The 25,399-nt window shown below is 38.4% G+C and overlaps 5 protein-coding genes and 1 pseudogene across 5 annotated transcripts; 4 read left to right on the top strand and 2 right to left on the bottom strand.

The window, feature by feature from the left end:
- Positions 1 to 1,873: 1,873 nt before the first annotated feature.
- On the bottom strand, positions 1,874 to 2,731 carry LOC136410103 (uncharacterized). Its single transcript, XM_066392069.1, has one exon. It carries the CDS (start codon positions 2,729 to 2,731, stop codon positions 1,874 to 1,876), a length of 858 nt encoding a protein of 285 aa, XP_066248166.1.
- An 8,120-nt stretch (positions 2,732 to 10,851) lies between these two features.
- On the top strand, positions 10,852 to 12,510 carry LOC136410101 (jerky protein homolog-like). Its single transcript, XM_066392068.1, has 3 exons — positions 10,852 to 11,385; positions 11,433 to 11,969; positions 12,022 to 12,510. Exons 1-3 carry the CDS (start codon positions 10,852 to 10,854, stop codon positions 12,508 to 12,510), a joined length of 1,560 nt encoding a protein of 519 aa, XP_066248165.1.
- A 1,217-nt stretch (positions 12,511 to 13,727) lies between these two features.
- Positions 13,728 to 15,977, top strand: LOC136410100 (putative CENPB DNA-binding domain-containing protein 1). Its single transcript, XM_066392067.1, has 3 exons — positions 13,728 to 13,837; positions 13,918 to 14,099; positions 15,649 to 15,977. The coding sequence occupies exons 1-3, from the start codon at positions 13,728 to 13,730 to the stop codon at positions 15,975 to 15,977; spliced, it is 621 nt and encodes a 206-aa protein (XP_066248164.1).
- A 2,468-nt stretch (positions 15,978 to 18,445) lies between these two features.
- Positions 18,446 to 19,060, top strand: LOC136410099 (uncharacterized). The gene has a single exon (XM_066392066.1). It carries the CDS (start codon positions 18,446 to 18,448, stop codon positions 19,058 to 19,060), a length of 615 nt encoding a protein of 204 aa, XP_066248163.1.
- Positions 19,061 to 19,072: 12 nt separating this feature from the next.
- LOC136410098 (uncharacterized) lies at positions 19,073 to 22,863 on the top strand. Its single transcript, XM_066392065.1, has 2 exons — positions 19,073 to 22,331; positions 22,382 to 22,863. The coding sequence occupies exons 1-2, from the start codon at positions 19,073 to 19,075 to the stop codon at positions 22,861 to 22,863; spliced, it is 3,741 nt and encodes a 1,246-aa protein (XP_066248162.1).
- A 538-nt stretch (positions 22,864 to 23,401) lies between these two features.
- LOC136410097 (jerky protein homolog-like) lies at positions 23,402 to 24,504 on the bottom strand (annotated as a pseudogene).
- Between the last annotated feature and the right edge of the window lie 895 nt (positions 24,505 to 25,399).

Below are 25,399 nucleotides of genomic sequence, written 5' to 3'. Positions count from 1 at the left end.
CTAGTATCTGCGGATTCCGTAGCTTCAGTGATGACCTGCTGCATCTCGTCGTCCACTTGAACATTTGCAATGACCGCGTCCATCTCGGTGTCCCTTGCATCTCTTCGAGTCTCCTGAATGAGGCGAGACAGTGCGTCGACTTTGCCAAATTCACCAGTTTTGACATATTCGATGCTAAAATCATAGCCTATTAGACGTAATGCCCAGCGCCTGAGGCGAGCAGCGGTACGGTCACTAAGGCCCTTCATGTTCGACGGGTTGAACAAAGCCAGTAGAGGGCGGTGGTCTGTTTGCAAAGTAAAGTGGCGGCCCCAAACAAACTTGTGGAACCGTTTCACTGCGGTAACCAGAGCGTAGGCTTCCTTTTTAATCTGACTGTAGTTGCGTTGTGCTGAAGTCAGAGCCTTACTCATGTGGAAGACTGCTTTCTCGTTTCCATCGGTGTATCGCTGAAGAAGCACCCCTCCAATCCCAGTTTGGGACGCATCTGCCGCAACGATGAGCTGTTGACGAGGATCGTAGTGGGCCAGGAGCAACGGACCAGTGAGAATACTTCTGATGCTGACAAAGCTTTGCTCGTGTTTGTTGGTCCACTCAAACGGTACGTTGTCTCGTAGTAGCTCTTCCAAGGGTGTTATGATCCGATGAAGTCTTTCCACAAATTTGCCGTAGTAGTTTACCATTCCTAAAAGTACACGGACCTCCTTTTGGTTTTGAGGGCGCCGGAGTTGTGCGATGGCAGATATCCGAGTAGGATCGGCTTCTAGTCCCTTGTCGGAGATGACAATGCCGAGGTATTTGACGGACGGGACGTAGAACTTGCACTTCTGTGGATTCAGTTGGAATCCCCAATCCTGAAGTCGAGCCAGGACTTGGTGTAAGCGACGGTCATGTTCGTCTCGATCCGGTGCCATGATCATGATATCATCCAGGTAGACAACGACTCCTTCAATGCCCGATAGGCAATTTTCGGCCTGTCGCTGAAAAACCGCAGGTGCAATTTTAAGGCCGAAAACGAGGCGATTATACATAAAGAGTCCGCGATGGGTGTTAATCGTCGTTAAAGGTCGACTATCTTCGTCCAGTAGGAGTTGATGGTAAGCGTCGCTGAAGTCCAATTGGCTGAAAACACGGTTTCCACTGAACTTGGCCATAATCTCCTCCATGTAAGGTATAGGGTGCTCCTCTGGAAGAAGTGCTTCGTTCAAACCGGTTGAAAAGTCAGCGCAGAGGCGGATTTTGCCGTTCGCGCGGCGAGCAACGACGATTGGTGCGGCCCATTCCGATGATTCTATGGGCGTGAGGATGCCTGCTTCTGTGAGTCGGTCTAGTTCTTGATTCAGATGTTCTTGAACAGCCAATGCGACTGGTCGGAATGGTCGATAAGTCGGAGTTGCGTTGGGCTTAAGACGGAGTTTCACCTTAGTCTTGGTACATGTGCCCATGCTAGATCCGAAGAGGACAGGGTATTGAGAGCGAAGAGACTCGACGACGACGGAAGTATCTGGTGCGACGGTAACGGCGTTCACAGTCCAGCGAAGAATGTTGAGTCGAGATAGCACCGCTTCGCTTAGAAGGCACACATTGTTCTGAATTACCAAGGTCTTAGCTGTGATCGAGTGTCCATTGAACGTGAAAGAGACATTGCAGGTACCATAAGCAGTGATTTCCTTCCCATCGGCGCTAAGGACTTTCCCCTCTAACTTGTCCAGAGAAGGCTTCCCGATTTTCTCCCATGTGGGAATACCGATAGTAATCATGTCAGCTCCTGTATCAGCCTGCATCCGTACGGTGGTGCCATTGAGGGCGATGTTGAAAAATTTGCGAGAGATTGGCGTCACCCTGACGTCAGTAATGAGAACGTGTTGGACCGTCATATCCTTCCTTTTCGACATGCAGGCTTTGGCGATATATCCGGAACGTTGACAGTTGTGGCAAACACTGTTGCGGAACGAAACTTGGTGCGGATATGTTCAGATGATCCGCAGCTCTTGCAAGCTGAGTTTGATCCGGACTTAAATTTATGACTCTTTACCTTGTGTCGCTTGTTTTTGTGAACGGTATTGATTTGAGTATCCGCTGTGGTAGTTCCCACCTGTATATTGGTGACCTTCTCGTAGTGAGCACGACAAAGTTCACGGACGGTAGCTAGATTCGACGTCTCGCTTTCCTTGAGGATTATTGCCCGATACGGATGGAAGTACGGATCGCTCATCCGGAGTGCGACCAATAAAAGTTTAAACTTGTCTAGGTTAAGTTTATCGAACTCGAATAGATCACCCTCCACGTTGACTTCATCTAGAACAGTATCGATGTCCCGGCTGGTAGCTTTTGTGGTGAGTGTGTCGTAGCAGCGCTTGAACAAGGTTCGGTTGTCTGAGAATTGAGTCTTCAAACACTCCACCAATTCGTCATATTGGAGCTCCGTGGGCTCCTTTGGCGATACGCGTCCACAAAGTTGGCGATATTCTTGTTCTCCTTGTGCTTGTAGCAGCAGTTCTACACGTTGATTCGGCGGCAAACCTTCCTCGGCTTCCTTCAGCGTGATCTTGTGACGTTGGTACCATTGCGCGAATGTGGAGCCAGCAGAGGGATCGAACGTGAAGGTGCCCAGACGTTTCGCCAAAACGTCCAGAGTAGGGCGGCTCTGAGTTCCTGAGGTTCGCTCGGTGCGGATTTCCTGCAGCGGGTTAGCCATGGCTTGCAGCAGTTGTTCCATTGTAGTTGACATGGTTCGATGACTGCGCCAAAATGTTGAGTCTGGGAGCTTCACAAATATAAAGCTTTAATAGATACAAACGCTACAATACAAAAATACACTAAATACTAAACAACACTACACTGCACTAGAACTCTTTCACTGTCTTACTATGTTATGCCTCGATGTACGCTACTGAATAAAACTCCCCCTGTGCCGTGTCACGACGACCTTTTATGTCTCTCGGCAGTCCTTCTAGAAAGGTACGTTCCAGACTTCGCCGGAGAACACGGGAAGGTCTAGACGGTGGTAGAGAGAGAGACCGTCCGAGTGGCGAGTGTACCGTGAACGAAAGAGCGCGAGATCACCACTCAGTAATGGTCCCAACAAAGACCTTTGGTCTTATTTAATTACATTTTGATGATTTAGCTATATCAGACAAAGAAATTGTGTTTCTAAATAAATATGCATTCTACTTATGTTGTAAACCTGCCCTTAGGTTGCCATGTAAGAGGAAAACGCATAGGCGTAACCTGAGGTACATTATAGTGTCAATTGTTAAAGCAGCTTGTATTTTACATAATTTCCTCATAGAGAAAGAGGATCTTGACTCTAGTTATTTAAATTTCATAGCCAAACAAAATATTATACAGTTAGCAAAAAAAGTATTTGGGCAAAATTATATAATGTATGTTATCACATATTAACCCATTAGTGCATAACGTACGTTTAAACGAACGCGTATATTTTTCCACCGGGACTCGTCTCAAATTTAACCTTCAATGTTTCGTTGCTACACGTGAAAGCCACTAGTTGTATTTCGCATTAGAAAATTATTTTTTTGAGTTTTATTTGTCCTGTGAGTTGTTTAGAGACAATTTTCTTAAAAATGGACCCATCTCTGTATGTGAAACAACGCAATCGGTAAGGTTTTCGTTGTTTATATCAAAGTGTTGAACTTTTAAAAGTTTAAATTAGTAATAGTCAATGTGATAAAGTAATGATATGTTGCCGCTACATTTACAAATGTTCATTATTGCGATTTAGTGTAGAAATTTTTGATTTTTGGTAAATGTCCGTTATAACGGACGGGATGCACCATAGTACAATGAGAATTTTTTTTTGGTAAATCATAAATGCATTAATTTTTCAAAGTAATTTGGTAAATAAAAATTTGGTGGTAACCTTATACATATATACTTTTTTAGATTGTCTTTAGAACAACTTCTTGAAACTTTAGAAGAGGGGGTTAATGTTTTTCCTCTTGATATACAGTTGTGGTCAAAATAATAAGAGTGGTAGTGTTGAATTTCAATATATTATCGCCAAATATTTAATGAATAAATTACATACTTTGTAATGATGCACCGCCCTAATTAAGCAAAAGGGACACGTTACGAAATACTAAAGTATATTTGTTTTTTTTTTGTTGAAAGTTCATGTTCACAATTTTTTTTCTCAAAAGAAGTGTATACTCTTATTTTATTGGCCAGGAAAAAGTTCCATATCCTCTTTTATAAATATTGTAAAGTTTGTGGTTTTGAATAATTTTTATTTTTTATATATTTTTTTTCATGAGTACACGTTACTCTATATTGGTGATACATTACAAAGTATGTAATTTATTTATTAAATATTTGGCGATAATATATTGAAATTCAACACTACCACTCTTATTATTTTGACCACAACTGTATATGCGGAACCTCCACGTGATGAGAATGATACAGCCATAGATGAAGATTTTAGTGACAATGAACATATTGCTGATCTGAATTGCTTAGGTCCCAGAATGCTTAAAACTACTTGTGAGGTAAAATTCCAATTTGGACAATCAGTCCAAGAGAAGGCCGTCGTTGAGAAACGCTGTGTGGGAAACTCAATGGAAGACTCGGATTCCAGTGACGACGAACCTTTAACAAAATATTTACGTCGAAGTAAGGCAGATAATACACCAAGTACTTTGCAAAAAAAGACACAAGTGAATCAAAAGAAGAAAATACAATTTAGTTGGAATGCCAGTAAGCCAAAATTTGACATGAGGGTCGAATGTATTCCCAAAGAACCGTCGAGTGAAGCTAAGAAATGTCAAACGCCATTGGACTATTTCCGCCTGTTTTTTCCCGAGCAATTGTTACAAGAATTTGTTGTACAAAGTAACTTATATGCTGTTCAGAAGAATCAGTCGCTCAATACGTAATTAGATGAAATGAATGTTTTTATCGGGGGTCTTTTGATGTCAGGTTATGCAAAATACCCTAATAAAAGGATATTGTGGTCTAATTTGCCGGACGTGCCAAAATTGCTTCAAGAAAGCATAAGACTAAACAGGTTTGAACAAATTTTGCAAAATTTTCACTTGAATGACAATTTCCAATTGGATCAACAAGACCGCTTGTATAAACTTAGACCGTTGATAACACACTTGAACCACGCATTTCAGTATCACAGAGGACTCGAGGAAAATTTATCAATCGATGAAAATATGATTCCTTACTACGGAAAGCACTTTCCCAAACAGTTTATAAAATCAAAACCAATAAGATTTGGATTTAAAAATTGGGCACTATGTACCGGCTTTGGGTACTTAGTCTCTTTTGAAATGTATACTGGCAAAAATACAGACCAAGAAAATATATTTGGTGTTGGCGGAGATATTGTAGTTAGCCTACTAAAGCAAGGAAACATTCCATCAAACAGTGGGTATAAGATATTTTTCGATAATTACTTTTCATCAAGCTCTCTCATGAATCATCTTGCTGAAGACGGTTATTGCGTCACGTCTACTATTCGAGATTCTCGAACAGGAAAATGTCCTTTGCCAGATACGAAAGTGATGAATAAAAAGAAGAGAGGTTTTTACGACTTCAGAACTGATGCTGAAAAAAAAGTTTGCCTAGTTCGCTGGAAAGACAACAAAAGTGTCATTTGTATAACTAATTATGACGGAATTGATGTAGGGACCTGCACAAGATATTCACGTGAAAAAAGATGCAGAATATCGGTTACACAACCAAAATTTTTCTCGAATTATAACAAAGGAATGGGTGGCGTTGATAAAATGGACCAATCAGCTGCAACGTATCGGACTCGAATTAGGCAGAGAAAGTGGTGGTGGCCAATTTTTATATACTTTCTTGATGTTGCAGTTTCAAACGCCTGGATTTTGTTATGCAAGCTGAAGCCAACAGATACTTTTGCTACTAATGGTCTATTACACTTTAGAAGGAGAATTGCTGTAGATTTGCTCACAACGTATGGTACCTCATCTTCTCGTGGAAAATCCATATCTACACCAAGCGAAAATGTAAGATTTGACGGTAAAAATCATCTTATTGACTATAACGAGACAGAAAGAAGATGCAGATTGTGTGGAAAGAAAGCACATTTTATTTGTATAAAGTGTGATATTGGGCTACACCCAAAATATTGTTTCAAAATATTTCATACTAATTAACTTCTTATGCATACAGTCCGTTTAAACGCACATGTTATTTTTTTTTTAACTAATAAAAATAAAAATCAGAAATTGGCCATTTTTTATTTTTTATTACCAAATAACTAAGATCTGATCGATTTTACATTAGATCATTGCCATTAAACTTTATGCACTAGGTTAAATGTTGCCAACAATAAAGTATTAACTTTTATAATATATGCAGGGTGTCCCGTAAGTCAACGATATCCCTTGAAGGGTGGATAGGCCAACTCAGAATAAGTCGAATTAACTTAAGTTGCCTTAGTTCAAAAGTTGATAATAAACGAGATACAGGGCGTCAAAGGTAAAAAAATAAATCACATTTTCTTTAATATGTTTCCACTACTTCGAACTAATTTCACGAAATTTTGTATTCGGGAATTTCTTGAGATGATAAATGCAAATTTATCGACGATTCCGGTGTATCTTCTAGAAGGCGCCACAGGCGGCCATTAGGACTCATTTAAATTGCCAAAACTTGTTTGTGCCACGGTGTATGTCGTTTTGGACTAGATAAATCTTTTCTCTCTCCTTTTCTGCTTAAAAAAGGTATACTCTATTGAAGTCGCTTGAAGAAACGGTTTCCGAGGAAAAAGCACCTAAAGTTGATCGTACATGCACATTTTTTGTTTATTAATTTTTAAATAATTATTGCTGTTTTACTTTTTAGTAAATGTATTGCAAATTTACTGCAGAAGAAGCTCATTATCTAATTATTTTAATAATCAGGAATTCAAATGAACTGGATGGCAAGCAATTTGAGCATACTATTTAATTTTTATTTGATGTTAAATAAATACCGTTCATTTGAAAGTAACAAGTGTTTCATTTGAATTCTTAATTATTGAAATAATTAGATAATGAGCTTCTTCTGCAGTAAATTTGCAATACATTTACTAAAAAGTAAAACAGCAATAATTATTTAAAAATTAATAAACAATAAATTTGTATGTACGATCAGCTTTAGATGCTTTTTTCTCGGAAACCGTTCAAGCGACTTCAATAGGGTATACCTTTTTTAAGCAGAAAAGGAGAGAGAAAAGATTTATCCAGTCCAAAACGACATACACCGTGGCACAAACAAGTTTTGGTAATTTAAATGAGTCTTAATGACCACCTGTGGCGCCTTCTAGAAAATACACCGGAATCGTCGATAAATTTACATTTATCATCTCAAGAAATTCCCGAATACAAAATTTCGTGAAATTAGTTCGAAGTAGTGGAGACATATTAAAGAAAATGTGATTTATTTTTTCACCTTTGACGCCCTGTATCTCGCTTATTATCAACTTTTGGACAAAGGCAACTTAAGTTAATTCGACTTATTCTGAATTGGTCTATCCACTCTTCAGGAATATCGTTGACTTGCGGGACACCCTGTATTTAGAGAAATATACTCTATATGAATATAACGTAGTATAAGTAAAAAATATGACGTAGTAACAATAAAAAAACTGGTTTAAACATTAATGAAAAAATTATATTAAAAAAATATCCTATAAATAGGTCACAAAAAAAGTATTTGGACAGAGAAAACAGCTTCAACTACATATTGAAAAAAAATTAATATTTTGTTGGATTACCCTTTGATTCCAGCACTGCTTGGAGACGATTCGGCATCAAAGTAACTAACTTTTGAATTATAGATGGCTGAATATCTGCCTATTCGCGTTGTAACTGTTCATTGAACAGAGCTCTGTTAGAAATTTTGTATTTTGCCATTCTTTCTTTCAGCACTTGCCACAAATGTTCAATCGGATTGTCTTGGAGGAAATTCTGTCACTCCCCTGAACAATACTGTTGTAATGGAACTCGCGAAACAAAACTCGGGAACACTTTGGTAGATTTTTATTCCGCTGGTTATGATACACACAACTCTTAATCATTTACAAAACTAAAGATCTCGGGATTAAATTGACATTTCAATAGAGAGAACCAAGAGTTAATGAGGGAAGTGACAAAATTCCGGGAGCGTCGAGTTATATTATTATAATCGTAATGGTCAAAATGGTTATCGTCCTTTTACAAGCTTCGGGGTATCTTAAGTACCAAATCTGGGGGTCAGTACCCATAGGCGTACTCCGGTTTTAGACAATTAACAAGACAATCCACAGATGGTAACTTTCTAAATCCTTAACCCGTAAAGTCAAGATAATGGTAAGAAAAGATGATTTACGGGGGTGTTGTAGCTATAGTGAGATTTATCTTGACGAGGAAAAGGAGTGAAAGTTTTTATGAAGGGTAACCCTTATTGGAAGATAATGGGTTCCCAACATATGGCCATCCTGGACATACCACCAAAGTAATGAAAATTCATAGGCGTAGCCTAAGGGTACATTACATTGTAATTAGTGGGTTCTGCTTCCACGGCTGGTTCTAAACTTTTTGTTACCGAAGGACCACTCTCGTTTTTGTCAGACCGGGAGAAACTGAATTGAACTAATTGCTTGTTTGATTTTTTGCGAATGTATATTAACAGAAGCTCTTAGCTTAAATGTGTTTACAAGTGATTGGTATTTGATGATTTCAAAGGTAATTTTAGAATTTTTGCGACTTTCTAATCTATGATGAGGTCAAGAGTGAACTGGCGAAGAAGTGGGTAGAAGACTCAACAGTGAGTTCCCACTACTCTCCCATGTCGCATGGTAACGACCCTTTTAAATTACTGAAATTGGACGTCCTCCGCGGTACCAGGAATTGGTCCTTTGTCTGCCTCTAGTCAGGGTTTTTTTTTCTTTGAAATCACCAGGGTTTACAACTATTGAAGAAAGAAAACCTTAAGTTGCCTAAAAGCAATAATATTGATAAGGCGGTCCGCCAAACGTATATGCGGGGTCAGCGTTTTTAGTGTTCCTTTGGATGTGTGTTCTTTTTAATAGTTAGTCCGTAATATATCGTGTTGTAATCAGGTGCTCCCTTTTCTTTTTTTCACCCATTGAAGCAACCCTCAACAACAACTTTCTCTATAACTATGGCTAATTGCAGCCAATATCACAGATGTACTGTAGTGGGATTCTTGGGAAATTTTTGCAGTGTATTTTTTATCTATCGGCAATAAACTGCATCAAGGAACACCATTATGGGAAGGTTCCCAGGTTTATGATACCCTTTCGGCATAGTTTATTGCCGACATTTGGCATTCCCGAAAAAGTCTGATTGTTTTTAGACACGGATTAAGATGATTGTGGGGGTGCACTACAGAATTCATTCTTTAGCAACTCTTGAAGAAAGCTTTCGATCGTTTTCTTGCTGAAACATCCAATTAATCCATAAATTTAATTTGGCTGCACTGGGTTTTAAATGTGATTTTAGAATGATTAAAATTTTAAAACGATCCATTATTTCATTAATGACTGCTAAACTTTCTACTCCACCAGCAACCATGCACTCCCAAACCATCACCGAACTTTCTCCATGTTTCACTCTAGGCTTCAAGTTTTCTTTGTTCATTGCGGTGTTGAGCTTTCTCCAAACGTGGCAGTTTCCATCACTTCCAAAAAGATTTATCTTGGTTTCATCAATGAAAATTACATTCTTTCAGAAATCCGAAGTCTTATTTATGTAAATTTTGACAAAATTTAAACGTTTTTGTCTATTGGTTTGACTAATAAATGTTTTTTCCTAGCTATGCGTCCATGATAATCTTTTGTCTTAAAAAAATTTCGTACAGTTTGGGTGGTAACAACTACCTGAGAAGCTCTGTGAAAATCAGTTGAAAGAGTTGGGACACTAATTCGTGGATTTTTTTTACTGAACGAAGAATAAAATTCCCATCTCTTGGTGATATTTTCTTAGGTCACCCTGTATGCACTTTGTTTACTATAAGTCTTATACTATTGTATTTTTTTACCATGTATCTAATCGTAAAACGTGGTATTTCGACAGTTTTGCTGATTTCTTTGCAGGTTTTCTTTTTTTTATGCAATTTCATTACAATTTCTTGTTTTTTAACTTTTGTTTCTCGTAATTTTGGAGCCATCATGTCAAATAAAGTTATACGCTACTAGTGCAACATATACAGTAGAATCCCGATTATCCGAGTCAATCTACGAATCTAAAACTCTGATTATCCGAGATACGCATGGGTTTATGCTCCGTATTAACCAAGCTTCTAAAAAATATATACGTGAGCATTTCTTATTATTATTAGAAAAAAAAAAGCTATTAATTAATATTATCTGCAAGAAAAGAGGGTTAGTTATAAATTCGTTTAACGTAAGTGTGAGAAAAATGATAGAGGGTTTAGTTATCAATTCGTCTAACGTAAGTGTGAGAAAAATTATGGGGGGTTCGTTAGTGGGAAAAAGAATGGAATGTTGTTTATTCATTCTTTTAATGTAAACATAGACGTTCGGGGGTGGCTCCAACATATGGGGATCTAATCTATTCCCGATACTTGAGTAGTAAACGATATCGCAGAGATCTACGCGTTTTTTTAACTTTTCTCTATAAGAAAAATCTTTCTTGTATTTAAAATCGTCGGAGCTGTCGACGAATCCCCCTGGCTCGTGTGAGGGGTTTACTTATTTATGTTTTTGAACTCTTAGCGTGTAAATTTGTGCGCGAATGCAGTGCGTTATTGCGTTTTTACGAACTATACTCACATTTGGTTGGAGTTTTGATAGTTAAGTGGAATACGAAATGCTTTGTTTGAATTTTCGTTTGCCGTATTATAATGGAGCAAAACAAACGTAAAAGAATTGTCGTTCCTGTTGAAAAAAAATTAAAAGCTATCAGAAGAATTGAAGCAGGAGAGACAATTAAAGTTGTTGTCCGAGATTATGGAGTAGGTGAGGTAACAGTTGGAGACTGGAAAAGAAACCGCACAAAAATAGAAGACAGGTGTATAAATCAAGCTTCTTCGTCCTCAGGAAGAAAATCAATGAAAACTGGCGACTATGAAAAGGTTAACGAAGCTTTATTCATGTGGTTTAACCAGCAAAGGTCAAAAGGTATATCTCTATCAGGTCCCATTTTACAACAGAAAGCATTAATGATTAGTAGGCACTTCCCCGAGATAGATCAGTTTACCGCCAGTTCTGGATGGCTTGACCGCTGGAAAAAACGGTACGGTGTACGACAACTGACTGTATGTGGAGAAAAACTTTCTGCTGATGTATCATCAGTTGATAAATTTAAGCAGGACTTTAAAAAGCAAATCGAAGATTGTGGTACACATGTGATCAAGTTTACAACTGTGACGAAACTGGTCTGAATTATAAAATGCTTCCATCAAAAACATTGGCATCTCGACAGGAAAAATCAGCTCCTGGGCACAAACGAAGTAAAGAAAGATTAACCATAATGGCATGTTCCAATGCATCTGGCAAGCACAAAATCCCACTGATGGTGATTGGCAAGTCTGCACATCCAAGAGCTTTAAAAGACATCTCACCCAAAGCCCTACCAGTATATTACAAAAGTCAGAAGAGCGCATGGATGGACGCGATCTTATTTACCAACTGGTTTAAAGAAGAGTTCGTACCATCTGTAACTAAATTTTTGAACAGGAATCGTCTTCCTATTAAAGCAATTTTGTTCATGGATAATGCCCCCTCTCATCCTGGAGAAGAACTTCACGTAGGCGAAATTATTGTAAAATTTTTTCTTCCAAATGTAACCAGCATAACGCAACCAATGGATCAAGGTATCCTCGAAAACATTAAAAAAAGTTATAGGCGTTTCTATCTTGAACATCTGTTAGAATACACAGAAAAGGAGGATGTTATTAGTGGGATGAGAAAGATTACATTGAAAAATGTTATTTACTGGATAAATCAAGCTTGGGATTCTGTGTGTGGTACCACTATTCAAAAATCTTGGTCACAAATTATTGATTTTTAAGGACTATAATGACAGTGAAGATGATACTCCATTAAATGAATTAGCTTTGAAATTGAAAAACCGTGGGGAAACGTCCTGTTCAAATTTTGACAGCAAGACAGAAGAAGAAAAAAGTTTACTTGAACTAATGCAAAACTTAAAAGGTTGTGAAAATGTGACAAAACAAGATGTTGTTGATTGGGTTACAGCAGATGATTTAGAAGAAGAAATGAGTATTGAAGAAATAACGAATACCTTTCAGGAAACCGAAAAATCAGATGACAGTGACGATGACGAAGCGGTGGACGAACAGCCTCCCACTAAGATCTCTCATCAAGAAGGTTTTGCTTCTTTGGAAAAAGTTTTGAAGTATATCGAACAACAACCAGAGGCAACCCCAGCGGATTTGCTTTTTCTTAATACATGGAAAAACATTGCAGCGAAAAAAAGAAGATGCAATTTGAAACAAGAGCAACAAGAGCCCATAGATACCTATTTCACTGTGTTATGATATACTTATTTACATGTTAAAAACTTTAATAAATCGTTTAAAGTATTAGTGTTTATTTTTTGAATGAATAAAAAATAAATCCGGATTATCCGAGTTTTCAGTTATCCGAGAAGGGTGTACCCCCACGTTACCTCGGATAACCGGGGTTTTACTGTACTAATAAGATTATGCATGTTTATGATGATTGACGTAAACTGTCCAAATATTTTTTTTGTTAGCGATATTCGAATTTTTTAAGTTTTTTTTGAATATGTTATTAAAGAAAATATTCAATTTGATTTTTACTATTGTATAATATATTAATTTGCAAAACATTTCACTAAATTTAACCTTCCAGAAGTGGCGCTAAGTCTCCTAGACCCGCTGCCTATAAAATTATTTGATACGTGCCCATTATTGGTCATAATTACTCGTATTACAAAATACCTTCATATTATGACCAGTAGTAATACCCCAGTAAATAAAATCAAAGCAACTCATATTATTAAAAAGTTATCACAAAAAAGGTCAGAGACATTTGGCACCACCATTTGTGATAAAAAAATGTGTAATTTATAATAGTGTGTTATAATTTAATATATTATAAATACCGAATAGTTATTATTTATTATTGTTTTTTGGATTATTGTAAGTACCTTGTACTGGTAATGGTTATTATGAATTATTTATTTTTAAATGAATAAGGGGTAACCAATATTCCTGTTATGGAATTATTTGCTTTAGTGTGAACGATTCGTTAGTCAGCTATGATTGTACAATATCAAAGCGAAGAAATCTATAACAAAGACCCGCAATCTAAGGTGATTCCTGCAACCTAAGATTTGTAATTCGTTCGGCTAACGTTTTGGAACGAATAAAGACATACAGCGTTTTTATTATACCCGTTTGTGACAAGTGTGTTTTCACTTATTAAGTAAGCAAAATTATTATTAAATGTTTATACTCATAAATTGACTTGATATCAGATGAACCAAAAATTTATAATTTATTTCATTATTTTTTTGTTTTTAATTTATTTTTGGTTTCGTTTGTTTTATTTTTAGAGATGAGTAGTTAGGAAAAGGAACAAGAACAATTATGTAGACTGTGGGCTGAGGTGAATGAAGCGGAAGGACTGGACGATGAGGAAGCAGAGTTCGCTTCATGCGATGATGCTGTAAAAACAAGGAAAACTGATAGTGAGTCTGAACAAGATGCCGACGAGATTATTCAATAAAATGAGCCACCTGCAAAGATGCCGAGAATTCCATGTTTTATTGGAGAGGATGATACACGACAGCGAAAACATTGCCCAACAAAAACAACAAGAATTAGGCGAGACAATATTGTTGGTTTTCTTGGTGTAAAAAACTACGCTAAAAACGCCAAATCACCATTCGATTGCTGGTCACTTTTTTTTACTGATAGCATGCTACAGAATATTGTTGATAGCTCAAATCTATATATTGCTAGTATAGTAGATAACTATGAGGATAGAGTGACGAAGTCCACTGATTTAATGAAAATTAAAGCTCTGTTTGGTTTGCTCTATCTGGCTGGTACTCTTAAAAGCAGTAGGCTCAATACAAATGAGATTTGGGATAGGGCAGGTACAGGTGTTGAACGATTCTGGGTAACTATGTCTGAACAACGTTTCAGGTTTCTCTTGAGATGTTTAAGATTTGATGATATGGATTCCAGAAATGACAGAAAAAAACTTTATAAATTAGCGCCAATAAGAGAAACTGTTGATATTTTTGTTGAACATTGTAAAAATGCCTACTGCATAGGAGCTAATACAATCTCGAAGCTTTTCGCGGACGCTGTGGATTTAAACAGTATTTACCCAGTAAGCCTAATAAATATGGTGTTAAAATATTCGCTTTGGTCGATGCATAAACATCATACTGTGCTAATTTAGAAATTTATGTAGGACAACAACTCGAGGGTTCTTATAAAGTAAAAAATGATCCAGCTAGTATTGTTTTACGTTTAGTTGAACCTATTTCCGGATTGAACGGAAATCTTACTTGCGATAACTGGTTTACCAGTATCTATTTAATTAATAGCTAATTTGAAGAACATAAAATTATATTTGTCGAAACAATAAAAAAAATAAAAGAACGCTTCCATCAGAATTTGTTAATACTCAAAATCGGCAAATACACTCTTCCGTTTTTGGATTTTAGGAAAATATGACAATAGTATCATATGTTCCTAAAAGATATAAAAATGTGATTTTAATATCATCTTTACATCATGATGATGCTATTGATGAGAAAACTAGAGAACTCCTAAAGCCTGAAATAATCACCTACTACAATCACACCAAAGGCGGGATTGATAATTTAGATAAGCTATTTGCTATGTATGACGTAGCAAGGAACGCCAGGAAATGACCTATGGTTGTTTTCTATGCTTTACTAAATATGGCGGGAGTAAATTCGCAAATAACAACAAATTTTCCACAATAAGAAGGTTATATTTGAAGAATCTTGCAATAGAACTGACAAAGCAGTATTTAGAACGCCGCTATTTGGAGCGAAATATGCCACAAGCAGTAAGGGAACGAAGATGTGATTTTGCAGATACATTTGCTGATGTAAATCCACCGCAAGAACCTATTCCAGGATCTCGAAAGAGGTTTTTTTTTTGCTTAAAAGACTCCAAAACTAGGTTTTATTGCCAAATATGTAAGAAATTTATATGTCTCTTTCACCTTAAACCTTGGTGTGCCCCTTGTTCAGAATTAGCCGAGAAGTCATGAAATGTAAAATAATAACATTATTCTACGCATTTAGGTTAAAAATGTTGAGTTTATTATCTGTTTGTGACTTTATTTTAGTGAATATAAGCTTTTTGATTTTTTTCTCTGTTTTTAAAAATACTGTTGTTTATTAACGTTTTAACTGTTATACCAATTTTTTTATAATAAAAATATTACGTGTATGTACATACAGTCGTGGTCATATAAATAGCACACTCTGTTTTTTGAATCTTTAAGCCATATATGACATTTCAGCTTAAAATGAATAACTTGCATAGGTGAATCTACTATAAGGGCCATACAAAAACGTGCTGGTAAAATAAATGAATCTATTAATTGTGCAACAAATGAAAGTAGAAAAAGAGCATCGTATTCAAGAAATATTGTAATAGAGAAAACGGAAAAGGCCCTCATGATTTGGATTAATGTTTCAACTAAAAAACGAATCCCAATTAACGGAGATTTAATTAAGGAAAAAGTTAAGCAATATTTCAATCAACTGAAGAATTTAGAACTATCTAGTTCCTCAAACTGCTTTGAAAACCTAAAATTTTCTGCAAGCAATGGCTGGTTAGCTGGATTTTTAAGACGGCACGCACTTCACAATGTGAAGATCCAAGATGAGGCTGCATCCGCCGATGAAACAGCTGCTAAGAATTATTGCCAAGTACTGGCAAAAATCATTGATGACAGTGGATATTGCCCAGATCAAGTTATTTAATGCAGATGAAACTGGGTTATTTTGGAAAAAGATACCCAGTCGAACGTTCATTGCCAAGTTTGAAAAAACTGCAAGTGGTTTTAAGGCTGCAAAGGATCGAATTACACTCTTTCTTTGCAGTAATGCATCTGGTACAAGAATATTAAAACCACTTATTATGAATAAAGCTTTTCACCCATGTGCTCTAAAAAACACAAATTTAGCTGAATTTCCAGTACATTTTATGGCAAATAAAAAAGCATGGGTCACATCAGCTGTTTTTACAACATGGTTCAACGATTGCTTCGTACCAGAAGTTGAAAAATATATGATGGAGATGGTTCTTCCTTTTAAAGTGCTACTAATTGTTAACAATGCACCCGGCCATCCTTGTTTAGAACATCCTAATGTACAAGTAATGTTTTTACCACCCAATACGACTAGTCTTGTACAACCATTGGATCATAATAGCAACATCATAATAGCAACATTTAAAAAACATCATGTGAAATTAACTTTTAGCTATATTATGAAAAAACTAGAAAACACTGGAATAAGCCTGACTGAAGTTTGGAAAAAGTTTTCGATTTTAGACTGAATAAACCACGTTACTGCAGCAATTACTCAACTAAAACAACACACTTTAAATTCTTGCTGGAAATCGATCTGGCCTGAATGTGTCTTAATAGAAATGTAACCGAAAATAGGTTCACGTTACCAATAGAAATAATTGCATTAGCACATAATATCAACGGACAAGGCTTTAACACTTTCGAACGAAAATGACCTTGTCGAAATGATTAAAGACGAAACCATCAATGATAGTGACATCGTCAGTAACTTGACAGATAATGAACAAGAACATGAAGAACCGGATTCTATGGCAGCGGATAAAATATATGCAGGGATCCAGCTTTGTAACAAACTAGAAAAGCATTTTTTTTTAAATAGACAATAATTCTGAAAGGAGTTTGAAATTCCAAAAAGAGCTTCGATTGTGTATATCTGGCTATCGTGACGTTTATAAGCAGCTGAGTAAACGCCCGTCGTCGCAAAAACTCATCACAGACTTTATGGCAACGAAAAATAAATCAATTGTATTGTCTTCAAGTGACAAAACCAATTTTGAATCAGTTTATCACAAGAAGATGCGTATTTTAGACTACGACGAATAGCAGTGAATTATGTGCATTTTGAAAATTTCTCCAGATCTAAAATGAGAAATAATGTTTCTTTTAATGTTTTGATGTGTAAATTAATTATTTATTTTGTTTAAAATCACTTTTTTAATATTTGGTAAATCTTTGGCATATTTTCTAAGTGTGACTTTTTTTATGCGGTCCCTATCTATCGTACAAAAACAGGTTCGACTGTTGTTAAGGACTTTAGGTTATTCATGTTAAGGACTGTAGGTTATTGTTTCTTGGCGTAGTTTGCTTAGTTAATTTGTTTTGTACTTTCATCCCTTAAGTTTCGCCCATGGGCATCGATACGTATTTGAAGGATTCCATCTGGGCGCCAGACCATCGTACCCATCAGGCCATATCGAAGGGCTCTTTATGGCTGGGAAATACGCTACTAGTCAAAGGAAGCTTTCTAAATTGGACCTTTGCCGCGATACGCAATTCGGCGGATCGCAATACTTCAATGAAAGCGACTTGTATAGGTATTTGCCAGATGGCGGCGATTTTATGACCTTAGGCGCGACCATTGCCCGCAATGGCGTCTGGTATTGGTGCGCCCCTGGGTGGAGTTCCTCGGGTTTAGTACTTAAGGGATGATCGCAGTAATTTTGCTCTCTTTGACCAGTGCTCGCTCTAGACATGTGATCGTAAACGTAACTCGTAATCTTCCCAACTAAGCAAACTCCCACTTCATACTTAGACCAATACTTTACCATTATTTATATAAGTGAAATTTAATACAGTCCACTTTCGTAAACCAAATTGTTGTTTTCGTGGTTTTCGTTTATCGAAGGAACCTCAACATTTTGGTCCTTCGAGCCGGATTCGGGCTCGTGGAAAATCGTTCGTCGTTTATATCGTGCTAGAAGTTGTTCTGTAGGCGTTGGTAGAAATCGCTCCTCGTGCCGGAACAAGAAAATTGTTCGTCGTTTGTGTCGTGATAAAAGTCGTTCACGTGCAAAACCAAAAGATCGTTCTGTAGGCGTTGGTAGAAGTCGCTACACGTGCCAGAACAAGAAAATCATTCGTCGTTGTGGCTAAGTAAGAAGAAAAGCTTGGTGTGTTTGGATCATCGTGGAAGCTAGGGAGCTTTGTTTGGGAAGTGGGTAAGTCCTTTATCCTTATTTCTTTATCCTTATTGTTTCGTTTGTGCTACTCGTATCGATCAAATAATATCTTGTGTATCACAAATATCGTAGCTGCATATTTTGTAAAATCTTGAATCGACCACAAATTGCAACCCGTAGTCATTTGTATTGGTGCTCATAGTAATTTATAGTTGAATATATTTAATTTGTTGAGATTATGGCCTCTGCTGAGGAACTTAAAAAGTTAAACGTGGCTAGGAGGATATGCAAGGCCCAACTTACTATGTTTGGTAAATTTATCGAAAACTTGGATTTGGATGATGGATTAAGTAGCACTGAAATCAATCAATTAGTAGAAAGATTTAATAAATTAGACACTATTTTCGATAAGTTTGAGGCCGCCCAAAGTGAGTTGGAGCTACACGCTACTGATCTTGATGAAGAGGTAAATGAGCGAGCTGAATTTGAAGACCGATTTTATGGGCTAAAGGCTGATGGCAAAGATTTATTAGATAAATTTAGTAAGGCCGACAGATCGGCAAAAGTCAGCAATGCAAATGAATCGATGCCTCCTAGTCCCTTAGCAGGCGTCAAGCTGCCAGTTATTTCGTTACCCACCTTTTCTGGTGATTATAAAGATTGGCTAGGTTTTCGGGATACCTATGTAAGCTTGATACACAATAACCACTCGTTAAATCAAATTCAAAAATTCCATTACTTGCGGGCGTCGTTGCAAGGCGTGGCATCTCAGGTTCTAGAAACTCTGGAATTTACGGATAATAACTATGATGTCGCATGGACAACCTTAAGCGAGCGATACAATAACACGTGAGTACTTGTACATATGCACATGAAGGCGCTACTCGAGACAGAATCGGTAGACAGGGAATCGGCTCATAAACTGAGGGACCTAATTGATAACGTAGGGAAAAATCTAAGGACGTTATCGGCGTTGGGTCAAAAAACTGAGCACTGGAGTGATTTGATAGCCTGTCTCGTAGGTACCAAGCTGGATCGAGTAACGGAAGGGCATTGGGAAGAGGCGAAGGGCAACAAGAAAGAGGTTCCCTCGTGGGAATCCTTGCGAGAGTTCCTAAAAAATAGGGCAGACATGCTAGCCGCAATCGAGCGTCAAAGGGGCAGCACTAAGACAGAGAAAAATGCGGGATTCAAACACAATAGGGCAAGTGTTAAAACTTTCGTGGGAAGCGATTTGAAGTGCGTAGTGTGTAAAGCAAATCACCTATTAGTTAATTGTCAAAGGTTTCTGGCTATGCCTCCCAGCGAAAGGTTTAACAAAGCCAAGCAACTCAAATTGTGTTTGAATTGTTTAAAGCCAGGGCATTTCGGAAAAGATTGTCGCGCAAAGCATTGTGCCAAGTGTACGACTAAGCACCACACCTTGTTGCACTTTGAATCTAGCAGGGGGCAAGAGGCGATCTCCCATTCGGAGGAGAATTTGGAACATAGGGTTTCGTTGTCTGCACTAAGTTCGGAAAACCATGTCTTTCTGTCTACAGCTTTGGTAGAGGTTCGCAGTGCCGGGGGAGCGTGCTTGAAAGTACGCGCGCTTTTGGATTCGGGAAGTCAGTCGAATTTCATTAGTTCTTCGTTGTGTAAAAGGCTAAAGATAAAGATGGACAAATTTGAAATGCTAGTCGGAGGATTGGGTTTAAAGGCGTCGGAAATAACACACAGTTGCAACGTCGAGGTGTGTGCTCGACGCAGGGGTTACCAAGCTTCTTTGAAATGTTTAGTCTTGCCCAGGATTACCGGATTCATTCCTGGTGCCGTTGTGGATATCAGTCGATTAAACATTCCTTCCAACATTACATTGGCGCATCCAGAATTCAATAGGCCTGGTCCCATAGACCTTTTAATAGGTAGCGAATTGTTCTATAGATTGTTGTGTGTTGGTCAAATTAGTCTTGGTCCGAATAGCCCCATCCTGCAAAAAACTAGATTCGGCTGGGTCGTCTCCGGAGCGATGATGCAGGCTGGCATCTGCAGCACAGTCTGTAACTTGAGCGTCAATTCGAGGCATGGTGGCCGTGAAATCGAATTTGACTTAAAAAGGTTTTGGGAAGTTGAAGAGAACTTTGCTGAGACCAAGGCCTGGTCGGCTGAGGAGCTTTCATGTGAGGAGCATTTCCAAAGAACGCATAGGCGTTCGTCCGACGGTCGTTTCGTTGTTGCTATCCCCTTCAAGCATCCTGTCACTGAGCTAGGTAATTCGAAGGAGAAGGCTCTCCAAAGGTTTTTGTCGTTAGAGCGTAAGCTCAGTAAGGATCAAGGGATGAAGGAGGAATATTGCAAATTCATTCGTGAATATTTGAGCCTGGGGCACATGTCTCGAGTGCTTGATGAGGATGATAGTGTCGTCTACTACATGCCTCATCATCCTGTGATCAAATTGGAAAGCTGCACTACTAAATTAAGGGTTGTATTCGATTGTAGCATGCCTTCTTCAACAGGCAAATCCCTTAATGAGTTGCAAATGGTTGGTTCTGTCATCCAGCCCGATTTGTTCGACATTTTGATTCGTTTTCGTGAATTTCGTTTTGTAGTATCGGCGGATATCGCCAAGATGTATAGGCAAGTATTAGTTAAGCCTAAGCAACGAGCGTTGCAAAGAATTCTTTGGAGGGAATCGCCCTCAGCCCCTGTCGAGGCTTTCGAATTAAACACCGTAACATATGGTCAAGCTAGCGCCAGTTTCCTGGCCGTGAGGTGTCTTCATCAAATAGCCGAGGAGTGCGAACTCGATGTAGCATCTATAATAAAATCGTCGTTTTATGTTGATGACTTCCTTCACTCAGTAAATTCGATTGAGGAAGGAGTTAGCGTTTGTAGCAGGGTTTCGGCCGCATTGTTGGGCGCCGGATTCAAGTTGAGAAAATGGATTTCCAACGAACCTGCAATTTTGGACTCCGCAAGTCAAGGAAGCGAGGACTTCCAAGTGTTAGACTTCAATGGTGATGATAGGGCTAAGATTTTAGGGTTGACATGGCAGTGTTCGTCGGACATTCTGTCGTACAAAATTCGTCTGTCTGAGGGAGGAATAAAGGTGACTAAGCGCACCATCTTATCCAGCATTTCGCAAGTCTTTGATCCTTTGGATCTGCTGTTTCCTTCGATAATTATCGCAAAGATCTTCATTCAGAGACTTCGGTTTGTTCGAAATTGTCGTTCGAGGTCACTGAAACGGGACGTCGTGAGTGGCTCATTATCGAGCTTAGAGCTAAATGATGCCATTAAAACCTTAGTTAGGATTGCTCAAAGGGACAGTTTTCCGGATGAATATGATCGTCTCACCGAGGGGATCACCTTGAGCCCAAAAAGTAAACTGCTGAGTTTGAGTCCGTTCGTGGACAGGGAGGGCGTAATGAGAGTAGGAGGAAGGCTGCGAAACTCGCCTTATCATTTTGATAAGAAGCATCCTATGCTTCTCTCTCCCAAACATCGATTGTCGCGGATGTTATGCGAGTATGAGCATAAAAGGTTAATGCACGCCGGTCCTCAACTACTGCTCTCGTCCATAAGGGAGAAATTTTGGATTGTCGCGTCTCGTAACCTGATAAGGGCTACTGTTAGAAATTGCACTACTTGTTCGCGATTTAATCCTCAATGTTTAGCGCCTATCATAGGTGACCTTCCACAAGAGCGCTTAACTGTTGGACGCGTATTTTCGGTGGTAGGAGTGGACTACATGGGTCCTCTCCATATTAGGGATAAAAAGGGTCGCGGCTCGAGGTTGTCCAAGTGCTACGTAAGCGTTTTTATATGCTTTGCAACGAAGGCTCTGCATTTGGAATTAGTGTCTGATCTCAGTAGTGAGTCGTTTTTGCTCGCTTTTCGTCGGTTTGTGGCTCGGCGTGGTTGGCCTAGTCACGTTTACTCGGATATTGGCACAAATTTCGTTGGTGCCAATCGGGAACTGTCAGAGCTCGGCAGTTTCTTAATTAAAGAATCTCGCAATTTGGTCGATTCATGTGCTCGAGAAGGTGTGCAATGGCATTTTATACCCGCCCAATCAACTCATTTCGGAGGTCTTTGGGAGGCTGGTGTCAAATCAGTGAAGCACCACCTAAAGAGAGTCGCGGGCAATGCCAACCTAACGTTTGAACAATTGATCACTTTATACAAATCGAAGCGATTCTCAATTCCCGTCCTCTTTCTCCCATGTCTCATGACCCCAATGACCTAACTCCCTTATCACCTGCTCACTTCCTGATTGGAAGAAGCATCACGGAACTGCCAGACCCAGACCTGCAATATGTTCCTGCAAATCGGCTGTCCGTATTCCAAAGAATCCAATTAATCAAGCAGCACCTTTGGAAGCGATGGAGCAAGGAATACATCAGCGAACTTCAGCAGAGGGTGAAATGGAAAACGCAGCAGCAAGACGTCCGGGAAGGGGTGCTTGTACTCGTCAAGGAAGATAACTTGTCTCCCTCAAAATGGCGCATGGGACGAATTGTAGCAGTGCATCCTGGCCGGGACGGAGTGAACCGTGTAGCTACCATAAGAACTTCCAGTGGTCTGGTGAAGCGCTCGTTTAGTAAGATATGTCCCTTGCCGGTAGAAACTGTCGTTGAAGACGCTCCAAGCGCTTCAAGGCGGGGGGCATGTTAAGAACTTTAGGTTATTCATGTTAAGGACTGTAGGTTATTGTTTCTTGGCGTAGTTTGCTTAGTTAATTTGTTTTGTACTTTCATCCCTTAAGTTACGCCCATGGGCATCGATACGTATTTGAAGGATTCCATCTGGGCGCCAGACCATCGTACCCATCAGGCCATATCGAAGGGCTCTTTATGGCTGGGAAATACGCTACTAGTCAAAGGAAGCTTTCTAAATTGGACCTTTGCCGCGATCCGCAATTCGGCGGATCGCAATACTTCAATGAAAGCGACTTGTATAGGTATTTGCCAGATGGCGGTGATTTTATGGCCTTAGGCGCGACCATTGCCCGTAAGGGATTCTGGTATTGGTGCGCCCCTGGTTGGAGTTCCTCGGGTTTAGTACTTAAGGGATGATTGCAGTAATTTTGCTCTCTTTGACCACTGCTCGCTCTAGACATGTGATCGTAAACGTAACTCGTAATCTTCCCAACTAAGCAAACTCCCACTTCATACTTAGACCAATACTTTACCATTATTTATATAAGTGAAATTTAATACAGTCCACTTTCGTAAACCAAATTGTTGTTTTCGTGGTTTTCGTTTATCGAAGGAACCTCAACAACTGTACTGGCCTTTTTTAGCATCTTTTGTAGGCATTGAATTTCATCATAATACAGATTGTTTTGTTGAGCCCATGCCAGATTAAAAATACCTATTGCTTCTTTATGAATCACTTTATTTGGAATTTGGCAATCATCTTTTGCTGCTATGCTTTGATCATTATTACTAAAGTCTGAAATTTCTTCTTCTTCACTGCAATGGTCCTTATTCCACTGTTCTATATCATCAAGTTGATGGTTTTGGTTTTTATCAATTTCAGTTAGTAAACTAATATTGGTTGCCAAAATTTCATTGACACTTAAAATTTCTCTACAAATGGTTGCTAAAGGTATGTTATCATCAAGATCCTCGTCAACAAAATCTATAAGAATGTTTTTCCAGCACTTCTTGATTATTGCTGAATCTAATTTATTCCAAGCTCTATTTAAATTCGAAATGGCATCCCTTAAATTGTATTCCTTCAGCAAAGCATTTAGGTTCTTGCTTTGGTGGGCTACCACCATCGCCAGTAAACTAGATCGGTAATGTAATTTAGTAAGTCTTATTACATTCTGGTCCATCGGTTGAATTAAAGCTGTCATCTATCCACCAATCATCCGTTATTAGTTCATTTTCTGGAGGATGAGTAGGGGCATTATCCAAAAAAAGTAAAGTTTTACCGGGAAGACCTATTTTAATGAGGAATTTTCTTACCTAAAAAATGATTGCTTTAACAATTTGCTTTTCATATGTTCGTATACCAAATTACCTCAGGAACAAAAGACTCATGAAACCATTCCTTAAAGATGTATGATGTTATCCACGCAGACTTGGAATGTTTATAATGAACCGGGAGATAAACATTTTTAAAACACCTTGGTTTCTTAGATTTCCCTATGACCAATGGTTTTAATTTGTGTAGTCCTGTAGCATTAGTGCAGGTTAAAAAAGTTATTCTTTCCTTTGCAGTTTTTCTTTCTGAAGCAATGTTTTCGTTGCCGGAGACAAGTCTTTTCTGGCAGAAGTTTCTAGTAAAGGCTGGTTTCGTCTGCATTGTATATCTGATTTTCATTTAAATCATACTCCTTTAGTTTACTAGCAAGTTTTTGTAAGAACGGAGAAACCAATTCAGGCCGGGAAGATAATTTCTCACCACATATCGATAAAAATCGGATGCCAAATCTTTTCTTAAATTGATGAAGCCATCCTGAACTAGTGCTGAACGTAGAATTATTTTCCTTTAATTTTTTGTGAAAAAATTTTGCTTTTTCCTTCAAACTCCTGCAACATCACAAATCACACACAATTTTGTTCTCTTTGTTTTAAGAACCATTTGTACAATAATTTAATTTAACCAACCGAAGTGAACGGACGTGTCCAGCAGTTATCTACACTGATAAGGCTTGACGAAAAACGTGAGTTTACGTGATAAGATATCGAAAGTGATACACGGTGGCCCCGCATCGGGGAACATTAGACTATTGTGAAAATATCACAGACAGTAAAACTGTTAATTAAAGAAATGTATGAATATAATATAACTCGATATGAATTCGGGAAATATACTTACATACACACCAAATGAGTATTTACTCAAACAACAAAATGAAGCACTGTTTCAAGAAAATTATCAGCGAAGCCAAAGAGAACAACAGCTATACGCACAATGGCAATATGCTGTTGAAGGATGGAACTCCGTTGGATGTCTGCTTCAAGAAGCTAATAATAAAAATAACCAGCTTGAAATAGTAGTTGCAGATTTGCAAAGACAAATTGATGAACTCAAAAAGAACGTGCTACAGAGACAAATGGCAGCACCTGCTAAAACAGAGACAAGAGTAGCTATACCAGGGCCATCAAGAGCAACTTCTCCGTTACCGCGAGAAGACTATTGCACCGATGAAGAAGAGCTTGCCCGAGAAACAGAATGGATCAGGGCAAAGTACAAG

This window comes from Euwallacea similis, chromosome 7 (assembly GCF_039881205.1).
Source record: "Euwallacea similis isolate ESF13 chromosome 7, ESF131.1, whole genome shotgun sequence".
Taxonomy (NCBI): Eukaryota; Metazoa; Arthropoda; class Insecta; order Coleoptera; family Curculionidae; genus Euwallacea; species Euwallacea similis.
The sequence above is the reverse complement of the archived record's forward strand: the minus strand, read 5'-3'. Positions and strand labels throughout refer to the sequence as shown.

Excerpts from the sequence above, each read along its gene's own strand:
- LOC136410099 (XM_066392066.1), top strand. The coding sequence starts at position 18,446 with ATGGCCTCTGCTGAGGAACTTAAAAAGTTAAACGTGGCTAGGAGGATA.
- LOC136410101 (XM_066392068.1), top strand. The coding sequence starts at position 10,852 with ATGGAGCAAAACAAACGTAAAAGAATTGTCGTTCCTGTTGAAAAAAAA. Across the intron at positions 11,386-11,432 it reads TTACAACTGTGACGAAACTG|GAAAAATCAGCTCCTGGGCA; the intron begins GTCTGAATTATA and ends GCATCTCGACAG. Across the intron at positions 11,970-12,021 it reads TAAATCAAGCTTGGGATTCT|GACTATAATGACAGTGAAGA; the intron begins GTGTGTGGTACC and ends TTGATTTTTAAG.
- LOC136410098 (XM_066392065.1), top strand. The coding sequence starts at position 19,073 with ATGCACATGAAGGCGCTACTCGAGACAGAATCGGTAGACAGGGAATCG. Across the intron at positions 22,332-22,381 it reads CCACCTAAAGAGAGTCGCGG|CGATTCTCAATTCCCGTCCT; the intron begins GCAATGCCAACC and ends TACAAATCGAAG.
- LOC136410100 (XM_066392067.1), top strand. The coding sequence starts at position 13,728 with ATGAGCCACCTGCAAAGATGCCGAGAATTCCATGTTTTATTGGAGAGG. Across the intron at positions 13,838-13,917 it reads GAATTAGGCGAGACAATATT|CATGCTACAGAATATTGTTG; the intron begins GTTGGTTTTCTT and ends TTTTACTGATAG. Across the intron at positions 14,100-15,648 it reads TGAGATTTGGGATAGGGCAG|AGAAAACGGAAAAGGCCCTC; the intron begins GTACAGGTGTTG and ends ATATTGTAATAG.
- LOC136410103 (XM_066392069.1), bottom strand. The coding sequence starts at position 2,731 with ATGTCAACTACAATGGAACAACTGCTGCAAGCCATGGCTAACCCGCTG.